We start from the raw sequence: 12,500 nt of genomic DNA, 5'->3' as shown, positions 1-12,500 counted from the left end.
AGGTTATTAATCTTGTATAGGAAGCTGATGGATTCGGTATCTTTTCTTTAATAATATTATCGGGGAATAATGTCCCTTACTTTTTAAAAAACAACAACTTTTCCTTCCATCGGTTATGAAATCGAGTCGACCCCATGCTGATGTTTCGAACAAACTCTCTCTGTGTGTGTGTGTGTGTGTGTGTGTGTGAGCTCAGTTGTGTATAGGGTGTGCCGCGCGTGTGCATGTGTGTGTGTGTGTGTGTGTGTGTGTGTGTGTATTTGCATGCGCTCGTGTGCACGGTGTCAGTGTGTGTGTGAAATGGGAGTAATATAGTATATTGAAACACAGTCAGAGCGAATCAAATACAGAAACTTAAAGACGAATACAAACTGAGAGAGACAGAAGCAGAGAAAGACAGATGAAGAACATTTCTCGCGGACAGCAAATTCTTCTGTGTTCCACTGTGTCAGCCGAGTGCACTTTTCAGCTCAGCGGTCAACTGTGTTCTCCGGAAAGGTCCGATTACTACCGAGATCATCCGAAGATACACGACCTTGACATCACTGAAATGTCACGTTGACCATGACATGAAAGAAATCTAACTTCTTACCACCGTGTGTTACTGCATTCAGTGTAGGTAAGTGGTTTGGAGAGAGGGAGGGAGAGAGAGCGAGCGTGTCTACTAAAGGATCTGGATAAGTAAATAGCAGGAAGCATATCTATGTCATGACGTCGAAGGGGTGGGTTGTGTTGAGTTGAAAAACATCGCGGTTCAGTGTGTTTGGTTTTAGAGAGCGTGTTTCGTCGTGTTGTGGACTTTGTTCTTTCGGCGCTGCCTGTTCACAGTGAAGCGCACATGACATTTTCGAGCTTTTGTGTGCAGAGTTTTTTTTTTGCAGAATAGATCAGTGGGCCTCGAAAACTGAAAGTTAAACGGTTTCGAAAAAAAGCATTCCCCATTCATTTTTGCTGGTGCATCATGACAGTGCAAGTTTCATTTGAAGGTGCGTAAGTGTCTAATTATGGTCTTCTGAGCTCTTTTCCTCTTATTTCTCGATTGACCGTACTTAATCTTAATTTTCATGGTGATTTTGCTGTTGGGATGCATATAATGTAGGCAGCTGCTGTGAAAGACAGATCGAGCTACGGATGTCACAGTTTGGACCCGCATTGTCTGTTAACAGTCATTGTAGAGGGGTATGAGGCAGTGCGCAACTTTCAGATTCAAAAACTTAACATGGTCATACTGCCCGGGACATGCAGGTGTTACGGGAAACGAGCGAGCTGACAGACTTGCTGGTAACGCAATAACAACGAGCGGCCTATATATCAAGGAAAATCGGGGATCCCGGCCAGAAAAGTCGAACAGTTCCAAAAAGAACAGATACCACCGGTCGCCTCAAAATAAATAAGTCTAGCATGAAAGGTAGAGCGCGATGCATTGCAAATCAAACGAATATCGGCATCATTTCCAAACCAACAGTGCGCAAATTTTTTCAAAACGGAACAAAGTCTCTGTGAGCTTTTCCAAATACAATAGACTGAGCCGGCAACACGCAAGACGCCATGTTCGTGGCATCAAAGATCTTTTTCCCACCCCTCTTGCGGCCAGTCAGTGGCACGGCCTCTGTGCATGTGTGCAAGTGTGTTTGTGTGCGTGTGTGCGTGCGCGAGTGTGTAAGTGTGCACATGTGTCAGGAGAGCTCAATGCACATGCGCGCGCGCGCGCGCGTGTGTGTGGTGTGTGTGTGTGTGTGTGTGTGTGTGTACTGTGGAAGCAACGGCATATTGGAACGTGCGAGTGTGCATATATATATATATATATATGTATGTATGTGTGTGGGGTGGGGGTAGGAGATATGGGCATATGTGTGTGTACTTGTACAAGCAAGTGTGTGTGTGTGTGTGTGTGCCTAGAAATGAGTGTCAGTGTGGAGGGGGGGTGGGGGGGGAGGAGGTGCAGGGTAATTTGTGTGTGTGTGTGTGTGTGTCGGGGCTTGTGTACGTTTATGTGTATTTAGTGTTTGTACTTTCATATCTGTGAAACTGCATGTTTGTTGCATATCTGTTATGCATGTGTGTGTGTGTGTGGTTGAATGTGTGTGCATGTTTTACATATATTTGTTTATTTGCTTATTTATCATCATTGTTGTCTTTTTATTTTATTTTCATTTATTGTTTGTTTTTTGTTTTTTTTGTTTTTTCATTTTATTTTATCTAATAAAAAAAATTATCATTTAAGTTTTTTTTTTCTCAAGGCCTGACAAAGTGCATTGGGTTACACTGCTGGTCAGGCATCTGCTTGGCAGATGTGGTGTAGCGTATATGGATTTGTCCAAACGCAGTGACGCCTCCTTGAGCTACTGATACTGATACTGTAAATGTGATGCACTTTTTGCTCTCAGTCCACCTTTTATAATCATTAAATTTTATGTGAGTGTGTGTGTGTTTGTGTGTATGTGTGCGAGTACATGTGTGTGTGTGTGTGCACGCATGTTTCATTTTAGTGTTTAAAAGCCTGTTTTAAAACGTCGGTTTTGACATTATACTTCACAACTGAGCATGTTTTACATAGAAAGGCTCTTTATAAATTGAATTGTTATTATTATTATTATTATTATTATTGACTTGCACCAAGGTGAGGACAGACAGGATGGACCAAGGAATGGCAGCAGCCTGCGCCTCGACTCCTCTGGCACCAGGCTTCGTGCTGTGGGCACCACTCCCCACCACCACCGCCACCACCACCACGGATGACGAGAGCAACAACTCCCCACCCTACACCTCCTCCTCCTCCCCGGTGCTGGTGGTGATGTTCACCTGGCTGTTCTGCTCGCCACGCAGTGCCGCACGCTACGTGGACCTGTACACCAGGCGGGGGTGGCACGTGCTGCACGTCTCCAGCCACCTTCTGCACTTCCTGTGGCCCCCCTCCTCCCACTCCTTCGCTCGGGAAATCGCCCGTGTCCTGAAGGAGAAGTGTGGGGACTATGGTCATGTCGTAGTACACGCCATGTCGATCGGCGCCTACAACTACACCACGTGTCGGATGTTGGCGCGGGAGGAGGAGCGCCACCCTGACCTGCGTGACTTTTTCTTCACAAAGCTGCGCGCTGTGGTGTTCGACAGCCTGACGATGGGGTCCCTGGACCACATGGTGCGAGGCGTCGCCGAGGGGTTGAGTCAGTGGTGGGTGGTCCAATCCGCCACGTGGTCCCTCGCCAGGCTGTACTTCTCCTAACTCACAGAACCACCGTGCAGGCTTTCAACGAAGGGGTGGAGTTCTTCCAGACGAACCCGGCGCCAGTGCCGACCTTGGTGTTTGGCTGTCGAAACGATCCGATGTGCGACGTGGAGGCACTGCAGCAGATGCTGTGTGGCTGGAGCAGCAGCGGCAGGGTGACCTTGACCTTTAGGGTGTGGGAGAGGTCAGGTCACTGTGCCAACCTGGTTCATCATGCAGAGGAGTACCGGCAGATTCTGGGCAAGTTTCTCCACTCCCTCAACTTGCCGCTCCCTGCTGGGGATGGGGGTGGTCATGGTGGGGACTGTCTTCTAGTCAGCAGTTTGTAGTTTCAAGTTTTTCTTCTTCTTCTTCTTCTGCTGCGTTCACTCGTATGCACACGAGTGGGCTTTTACATGTATGACCGTTTTTACCCCGCCACGTAGGCAGCCCAAACTTTATCTTTAACTTTATGGAAGACTAAAAATGGTCTGTGGCATTCCCTGTATCCTGAAGAACAAGTGGTGTGGAGACATGCGCCTGGCGGATAAAGCATCAGACAACAAGAGAGGCAAGGCCTTCAAGACTCACTTGTGATAAATTAAGTCCCCTAGCATTAATTACAGAGTAATTTCCCTTTTTTACTATCTGCACCAAAACGTTTGCAAAATAAATAAAAATTCCATGCTTAGCAAAAGAAGTTCCTGTTTGAACAAAAAATGATAATAATGACTGCTCTTGTTGTTGAGTCAGAATAAGAGGTCAAAGTGCCAAGTTTAGAGAATACAAAAAATATAAATATAACAGTAAATGCAGTTTGCATATAATTAGGCTTCTTTTTTAAAATTTTTTGTGCCCATCCCAGAGGTGCAATATTGTTTTAAACAAGATGACTGGAAAGAACTGAATTTTTCCTATTTTTATGCCAAATTTGGTGTCAACTGACAAAGTATTTGCAGAGAAAATGTCAATGTTAAAGTTTACCAAGAACACACAGACACACACACAGACAACCGAACACCGGGTTAAAACATACTCACATTGTTTACACAAGTGAGTCAAAAAAAGCCAGGGTGCCCCGTTCAATTAAAGCAACAACCAGATTTTTTTTCTCTCCCCCCCTCCCACCCCCACCCCTCCACACCTTGAACAGAGTGGTCCAGGTGCTAGCTTCTTAGATGAGAACCTGAGGCCTTTGTGTGCAGCAAGTATCTTTTGCATGTAAACGAGCCCATGGCAGTGGTGAAGAGCACAATCAGTTCAGTTCAGTTCTCTTTGATTATTGTATGTGTATGATTGTTAGGGCTGCGTGTGGGGTTTGCGTCAACTTGACACGTTTCCTAATTTCTGCCTTTGATGTACATGTATTCATACTGAAATGACTGATTGTCAAATATTGCTTAAACAACAAAATACAATAACTGAGTTTCTCTTATTGGTGATTATAATGCTTTCTATATTCGGCTTCAGTTTCTCAAGCAACATATTCAGTACAGGTTTTTTTTTAAAAAACAATACAGTTCAGTTAAGCACCATAAACTGAAGTACCAACACAGCGCAACACAACACAACGCATTTCAAACATTGAACGACTGTGTTCAGAAACCCTCCCTTTGTTATCTTCAGCTGATGCCGTGCAGAGTATATGTATGGATCTATCTGCATGCTGTGACACCTGGAAAAACGTGAAGACGGGCGCAATAGCTGAGTGGTTAAAGCGTTGGACTGTCAATCTGAGGGTCCCGGGTTTGAATCACGGTGACGGCGCCTGGTGGAGATTTTTACGATCTCCCAGGTCAACATATGTGCAGACCTGCTAGTGCCTGAACCCCCTTCGTGTGTATATGCAAGCAGAAGATCAAATACGCACGTTAAAGATCCTGTAATCCATGTCAGCGTTTGGTGGGTTATGGAAACAAGAACATACCCAGCATGCACACCCCCGAAAACGGAGTATGGCTGCCTACATGGCAGGGTAAAAACGGTCATACATGTAAAAGCCCACTCGTGTGCATACCACTTGTTCTTCAGGGTACAGACCATTTTTAGTCTTCCATTGTTTAAGATAAAGTTTGGGCATTTCTGTTGTAGTGCTGTTCCTGCAGCAAAAAAAAAGAAAAAAAAAAAAAAAAAGAAAAAAAAAAAAGGAATTAAAGATGAGATTTTTTAACACATGTACACATACCACACCACATTGCACCACACCACACAGCTACACACATACACATGCACATCCCCCCTCCCCCCCCCTCCCCCACTCCTCCCACACACATGTATATACAGAACCGTGCAATAATGAACACAGAGAAACAGGTGAGGTCAAAGAGAGATGAGACACAGTGTTACTTACACCAGCTCAGTGACTGCTAAGCTATTATTGTCATAAGTAGGGGGCTTAGCAGGCGGTGTCGCAAGCGCATCAATTTCAGAACAGTCACAACTGAACACCTCCACAGTGACTCGGCAGCACTCTGTGATATAAAAACATGTCTTGTCTCTTCTCTCAGTGTGTGTGTGTGTGTGTGTGGTGGTTGAACAGGAGTTAAACACAAAAAAAGTTAACGGTTGTACTGTTAATCACTTTGTTACTGTGCGCGGGGTGTGGTGTGTGCATTGTCCTTTTGTGTAGTCTCGGGTGTTGCTGGAGGTTGGTGTGGGCCGCTGCACAAAGGAGTCATCTACTTCAGATCATTGATGCTGAAAGGACAACAATGTTTACATGATGACTCATGTGACCTCATTTAAGTAAATGATGTATTACATGGTTATGACGGTAGAACTTATGATTTAAAAAAGATGTTCTATATATATATATATATATATATATATATATATAACGTATGCGAAAAAAGCTCAACGATTGTTTAATTTTTCTTGTTGGAAAAGGCTTTCTGTGTAATTTATTTCATGCAGCCAAGACAATTTGGTTAAACTTAAGTAATGTTGCAAAGATGAGCAACGTAGGCTGATCTATCCTGAGGTTTAATACCAGAAAAATACCATCATCACTTATGTTGTGTTTCACATAGTTTGTATTCTGTTTCTGATAGTTATATTATTTTAATTGCCTATGTTTATAATCTTGGTGTAAAATACTATTGCCGTTATATAATAACCTCCACTGATGCCCCAAGTGGGGTGAAAGGATTAAATCTTCTTGATTCTTGTGATATCAGAGTTGTCTTCATTAAAGATCGTTAGCCAGTTTTAGAGCCTCTTTTTGTTGCCATTCTCTATGCATAAGTATGCAGGCACTGTGCCTGTGTTGTGTGTACTGACATATGTGTGCACGAGAGAGGAAGGGAGAGCTATCTGTGTATGCCGGAGCACATGTGTGTGGGCATGCTAATGTCTTTTCTGCTTTTTGTCTATTGTATTGTAAAGTGAGAGAGAGAGAGAGACTTGAGCGCTGAACAGCTCGATGTGATGCGGTTGCAGTCAAATCTGATTAATATTCACACACACACACACACACACACACACACACAAATAGCGTAATCACACACAACCACAATAAAATAAACATATAATTGACGCGCAACTCTAAATACTGCCAGGAACATTCTCTGTCAAGAAGCCAATAAGAGGAAGGAAAACTCGAACTGTGTCAGAACAGATACTCGTATAAAATATTTTTTTTTTCTTTTTTTTTTTTTTTTTTTTTCCTTTTTTTTTTTTTTTTTTTTTTTTTTCCATCATCGCAAAGTTGTGGACCGCTGTGCTTGGCCCAATCCTCTCATAGCTCGGTTTAAACCAGTGCGCTGTTTGCCGATGCGCAACCACTGCAGCCAACGAAATAGTGCTGTAATATATAAATATGATTTTTGCGCCACCACAAGAAAATAAAGATGCGACTGCAAACAGGGGGTCGGTGTCACTGATCTAAAAATAGTTGATCTATATTTAGATCAGTTGGGTTGGGGTGTCTGTGTGACAGGCGGAAAGACGGGTTGAGAGAAATCGGGATTCTCGCTGGCTCAGAGGTAAGTGGACAAATAGTCGAGGGGAGAGAATTTTGTGTCCTTTGAAGAAAGTTGGGATCCACGGCAGCTCAAAGGTACTGTAAACACTAAAAGTTCCCGCTTAAAAGTTCTGCTTGGAATAAATGGTTTTGTTTTTCTCGTATATGTTTTCAGTTTTGTGATAGAAAATATGTTCAGGAAGTAACTTGTTCGCCGCTTGACTGAAGAAAGATTTCGTTTCCAAATCTATTAGCTGCAAATACGTCCACAAGTTGTTCAATGTACACTTTCAAGACTTGAAGGCAGGTTTTGTCCAAGTAAAAATGATTCGTATGACATTTGCATACCTGACAGAAATGAAATTAAGCATTTTCTTTTACACGATTAACATTACTTTTTAGTTGTTGTGTGTTGGAGTTGCCGGGGTTTGCTTCTTTTTTTTAAAAAAATTATTATTATTATTATTATTTTTTTAATACGTTATAACTGATGAAGCTATACTGACATTTTTGACTCACTTGTGTAAACAAAGTGAGTATGTTTTAACCTGGTGTTCGGTTGTCTCTGTGTGTGTGTGTGTGTGTGTGTGTGTCTGTGTGTCCGTGGTAAACTTTAACATTGACATTTTCTCTGCAAATACTTTGTCAGTTGACACCAAATTAGGCATAAAAATAGGAAAAATTCAGTCCTTTCCAGTCATCTTGTTTAAAACAATATTGCACCTCTGGGGTGGGCACACAAAAAAATAAAAAATGAAGCCTAATTATATGCAAACTGCATTTACTGTTATATTTATATTTTTTTTGTATTCTCTAAACTTGGCACTTTGACCTCTTATTCTGACTCAACAACAAGGAGTCATCATTTTTTGTTCAAACAGGAACTTCTTTTGCTAAGCATGGAATTTTTATTTATTTTGCAAACGTTTTGGTGCAGATAGTAAAAAAGGGAAATTACTCTAATTAATGCTAGGGGACTTAATTTATCACAAGTGAGTCTTGAAGGCCTTGCCTCTGTTGTCTTGTGTATATTTTAGGCAAACGAAGTCCTTACTTTAAAATGTCTGAGAAAAACAGTCACCACCACTGTGTCGGTGAGTAGTCAAGGTAGTGTGTGCTGCATGCAGGGGGATGATGAATTTCAGTGACAGACAGAAGAGCAGCTTGATGGCATGTGTTTGCGAGTCTGTTGTGCAGAATCGGATTGATGTGTGCTTACGTTCAGTTCTCTCTCACACACACACACACAGGGGAGAGAGAGAGAAAATTCGACTTTCAAGACTCAGTTCAAATTCTTTGCTGTTTATTCCATATCCATGAACAATCTGACCGGCATAAAGAAACACGCACACACCTATCAACCTATAGTTCACACACGGTACATATTCTGATGCTGCTATCGCGATTTTAGGACGGTCGGAGAAGGACACTTCACAAACCGACAGGAACGTGGGAGTTACAACACTGAATAGTCATGAAGTGGGTTTTGATGAATGTATCTATCTTAAAAAAAAAAAAAAGAAAAAAAAAGTTATCACAAGATGTTAATCGAGGCTGTCGTTCGAACACACGCACACAAAAAAATGTGCCAATTCGTCTGAGAACGATTGAAACTTAAGGCCGCTTGAAAAAAAGTGAAAATACGAGGGTATTTCGGGGGAAAAAAAAACTAAGATCGGCCACAGACAAGCCGCAGCATTCTTAACATGCTCAGCGAAAACGTAACCCAAAACACACACACGAATTAAAAAAAAACAAAAAAACCCACCCCAAAACACCCACCTAAACATTCACTTTCAACATAGACAAATCCGTAGATACATGGATTTCTGGTTTGAAACCCCCGACACTGAAAAAAAACTGAAAAAACAAAGTAGAAGAAGAAGAAGAAAAGAGCCATGACCAAGTCCTCTTCAATCGCAAATTAATACCATCACTCGAACTGTATGTGTACCTGTACCCCAGCCAAGTTTCCTCTTTTTTCTTTTTTTCTTTTTTTTTCCTTTTTTTTTTTACGAGGGGTAGAACCTGACCCGCACCCGACAAAGCCCGCTGCCTACCCGGTCCTTCCTGTACCGCACCACCCGGTTCATAGCCAGGTACACGTCATAGTTGACGGTGCTGTCGTGCTGCCCACGGAGGCCGAACAGCTTGTAGGAGTTGATGTACAGCACGTGAGACCCGTTATCGGCTTCGGCCAGTTCGTCGGCCACGTTCAGAGTGAGGGTGGTGTAGGGCTGCACGCCCACGTAGCCGCTCTGCCTGAACAGCTGCCCGTAGCTGCCGTTGGTCGAGGGATTGTCCCGCCCGTAGAAGTGGATCGTGTTGTCGACTGAATGTACCTCGGCATCGTATTTCTGGGTGCCGGCGTCTCCGGCTGTTTTTGGTGATAACAGCAACAATGATGTGCATTATATAGTTCTTACTCTGCGGCTCTAACCACACTTTAAAATAGGCCTATATCTAGAATGAATACGACGGGCATATCAATAAGGAGTCGCAGTATATACCTATCTATCTATCTATAGTGTGTGTGTGTGTGTGTGTGTGTGTGTGTGTGTGTGTATGCGTGCCGTGTGTGTGTGTCGTGTGTGTGTGTGTGTACGGTGAGTTTAAAACACACTGAGGTTTTATCAGTCTTAGTTCGTGAAAATGTCTACAAAACAATGAATTCAGTCGACGCCGGGACAGAAAGAAGAGGTTTGGAGTGAGGGTGAGATTGAGGAGGAGGGGGGGGGGATGGAGACTGAGGAGAGTGGTGGTGGTGGTGGTGGTTGGGGGGTAAGGGTGCCGGGGATGAAGTGGGGGAGGGGGGGGGGGGTCAGGAGAGGTAGATGAAACTCGATGTTGAAACTCGATGTCACTCATTTCTTCATACAATTGAGCAATGCACATTCGCATGCGCCGGCGCGTGTACACCGGCCGGCACACACACACACACACACACACACACACACACACGGCACACACACACATACGGCACACACACACACACACACACACACACACACACACACACACGGCACACACACACACACACACACACACACACACACACACACACCCATACCATAGCCATTATTCGTAGCGGAATCGCCAACGTGGAAGGTCCAGCCTTTCGAGTACTCGAAAGTCATGTTGATTTCAGCGCGCTTGCGCTGCGCTTTATTGAAGGTCAGTTTCAGCACGCCCTGTCGGTCGCAGGTACACGGTTTCTTATTGGCTGTCAGCCTGGATAACCACGTGACACCAGCAGGCAGCGAAGAACTGACGCCACTTCTCAGATCGACATCCAAGACCGTGGTTGCAAGATAGGCTTTCGGACTGGTCTCCCTTGCCAAGTGTCTGATACCAGTGTCTTTTGCCGGCAGAAAACAACAACAATAACGATAATTATGACAATTGTAACAATAACAAGGACAACACAACGACGATGTTTATGACTTGTGATAATGATAATCATGTAGACAGGGTGCAATAATCCTAGACTTGGAGCTTGTGCGTTTACTGTAAAAGTTATACATAAATATACTGACGTGCGTTCAGGCACACACACACACACACACACACACACAGCATAAATTCCAGATTCATATTAGGCAACAACATAGTTGGCAGAACGGAAGAGTTTTTTTTGTTTTTTTTTAATATATATATATATATATATATATATATATATATATATATATATATATATATATATTTCTTCTTCAATTTATTAAATAGATGTTTCAACCCGGATCTAACTAACGAATCAACATGATGAACAGGGAATGGCAGTTTGTTCTACAGCCTATTTGCAACTTGAACTCTGCCGTGGCATGAACTGAAAACGCACTGACGAGACACACTGGCCACGTCAATACCAACCGACTGCCGCGGAGAATTCACTGACAGAGCACCGGCGTCAGTGAACGCATATCCGGACCCACGTGCAAGTTCGCTCAGTTTTCCATAACAGGCGATGACAGATGTCTCCTTGTTTTATAACTCAACACCCTCGCTCCGGGAGAAACCCACTTCACAGCTCAGAGAGAGAGGGAGAGGGGGGGGGGGGACGAAATTTTATTTAACCTAGGAAATGAGATTAAGCAATTGACATGCTTTTTTTTTTTTTCTTCTTCACCCTAACCCACCTCTCGGGCATAAACACACACACACGAATAACGCAGCCGCGCCACACACAACCACAATAATAGATAAGTGAAAGATAACCGTAAAATTCAGCAGGAGCACACACAGAGAACACACACACACACACGCACACACACACATCCATGAATAGCATAGCCACACACAACCACAATAAAATAAATTGGTGCAAGGTAACCGTAAAATTCAGCAGGAGCGCGCGCGCGCGCACACACACACACACACAAACCACGATAAAATAAAAAAGTGAAAGATAACCGTAAAATTCATCAGGAGCACACACACACGCACACACACGTGCGCGCGCACGCGCACACACACACACTGACACACACACATGAATGGCGCAGCCACACATAACCACAATAAATAAATGAAAGATAACTTTAAAATTCAGCAGGAGCACACACACACGAAGATTTACTAAAAGAATCATTGGCTTTGCTGATATGGACTGTGAAAGTAGGTTGCAAGCACTTAAGTTACCTAGTTTAGAATATAGAAGACTGCGTGGTGATTTAATAGAGATGTATAAAATGACACATGGATTATATGACAACAGAACTATAAACTCTTTGTTTACATTGAATGAGAACAGTGCCACAAGAGGCCATTCCTACAAACTATTAAAAGTTTCAGTTAAAACTTCCAGATTTGCACATTTCTTTACTAACAGAGTAACAAATGTTTGGAACAATTTGTCACAAGATGTTGTTTCCGCAGGAACAGTGAATACATTTAAAAATTATCTTGATATTCATTTGAAAAATTTTAAATACAAAACTCATTTACATATTTATTGATTTTTCAAGCATTGCGCACTGAATGTTGAAAAATGCATCAGACATATGTGGGGACTCTCTTTTTCTTCCCCACTTCAAGCGGGCAAAAGGCCTTGTCAGGCCTGCACGCCTTGATGTTGATATGATATTGACATGATATGAATTAATCCGTCAGTCAGTCGTCAGTTCGACCAGTCACTCTCACGGCTGTCTCTATCTCTCTCACTCATCACTCAAGGCTTGACTAAGCACGTCTAGGTTATGCTGCTGGCCAGGCATCTGCCAAGTAGATGTGGTGCAGCGTATAATATCTGATAATATATGGGTTTGTCCGAACGCAGTGACGCTTCCTTGAGAAACTGAAACTGAAACTGGAACTTAATTGGCGACTGATGTGTTG

The 12,500-nt window shown here is 43.1% G+C and overlaps 1 protein-coding gene and 1 pseudogene across 2 annotated transcripts in view; one reads left to right on the top strand and one right to left on the bottom strand.

The window, feature by feature from the left end:
- Positions 1-534: 534 nt before the first annotated feature.
- LOC143301374 (uncharacterized) lies at positions 535-6,372 on the top strand (annotated as a pseudogene). Its single transcript, XR_013057771.1, has 2 exons — positions 535-619; positions 2,621-6,372. The product of XR_013057771.1 is annotated as an uncharacterized LOC143301374 (transcript).
- A 2,164-nt stretch (positions 6,373-8,536) lies between these two features.
- The window catches only part of LOC143301565 (uncharacterized), a 4,462-nt gene continuing 498 nt past the window's right edge, over positions 8,537-12,500 (bottom strand). The window contains exons 2-3 of the mRNA XM_076615944.1: positions 10,237-10,524; positions 8,537-9,543 (exon numbers count right to left, since the gene is read on the bottom strand). Of these exons, the coding sequence (XP_076472059.1) occupies positions 9,179-9,543; positions 10,237-10,524 (653 nt within the window). The 3' untranslated portion in view covers positions 8,537-9,178. The remainder of the gene's footprint in view (positions 9,544-10,236; positions 10,525-12,500) is intronic.

Source organism: Babylonia areolata, chromosome 27 (genome assembly GCF_041734735.1).
Source record: "Babylonia areolata isolate BAREFJ2019XMU chromosome 27, ASM4173473v1, whole genome shotgun sequence".
Lineage (NCBI taxonomy): Eukaryota > Metazoa > Mollusca > Gastropoda > Neogastropoda > Buccinidae > Babylonia > Babylonia areolata.
The sequence above is the reverse complement of the archived record's forward strand: the minus strand, read 5'-3'. Positions and strand labels throughout refer to the sequence as shown.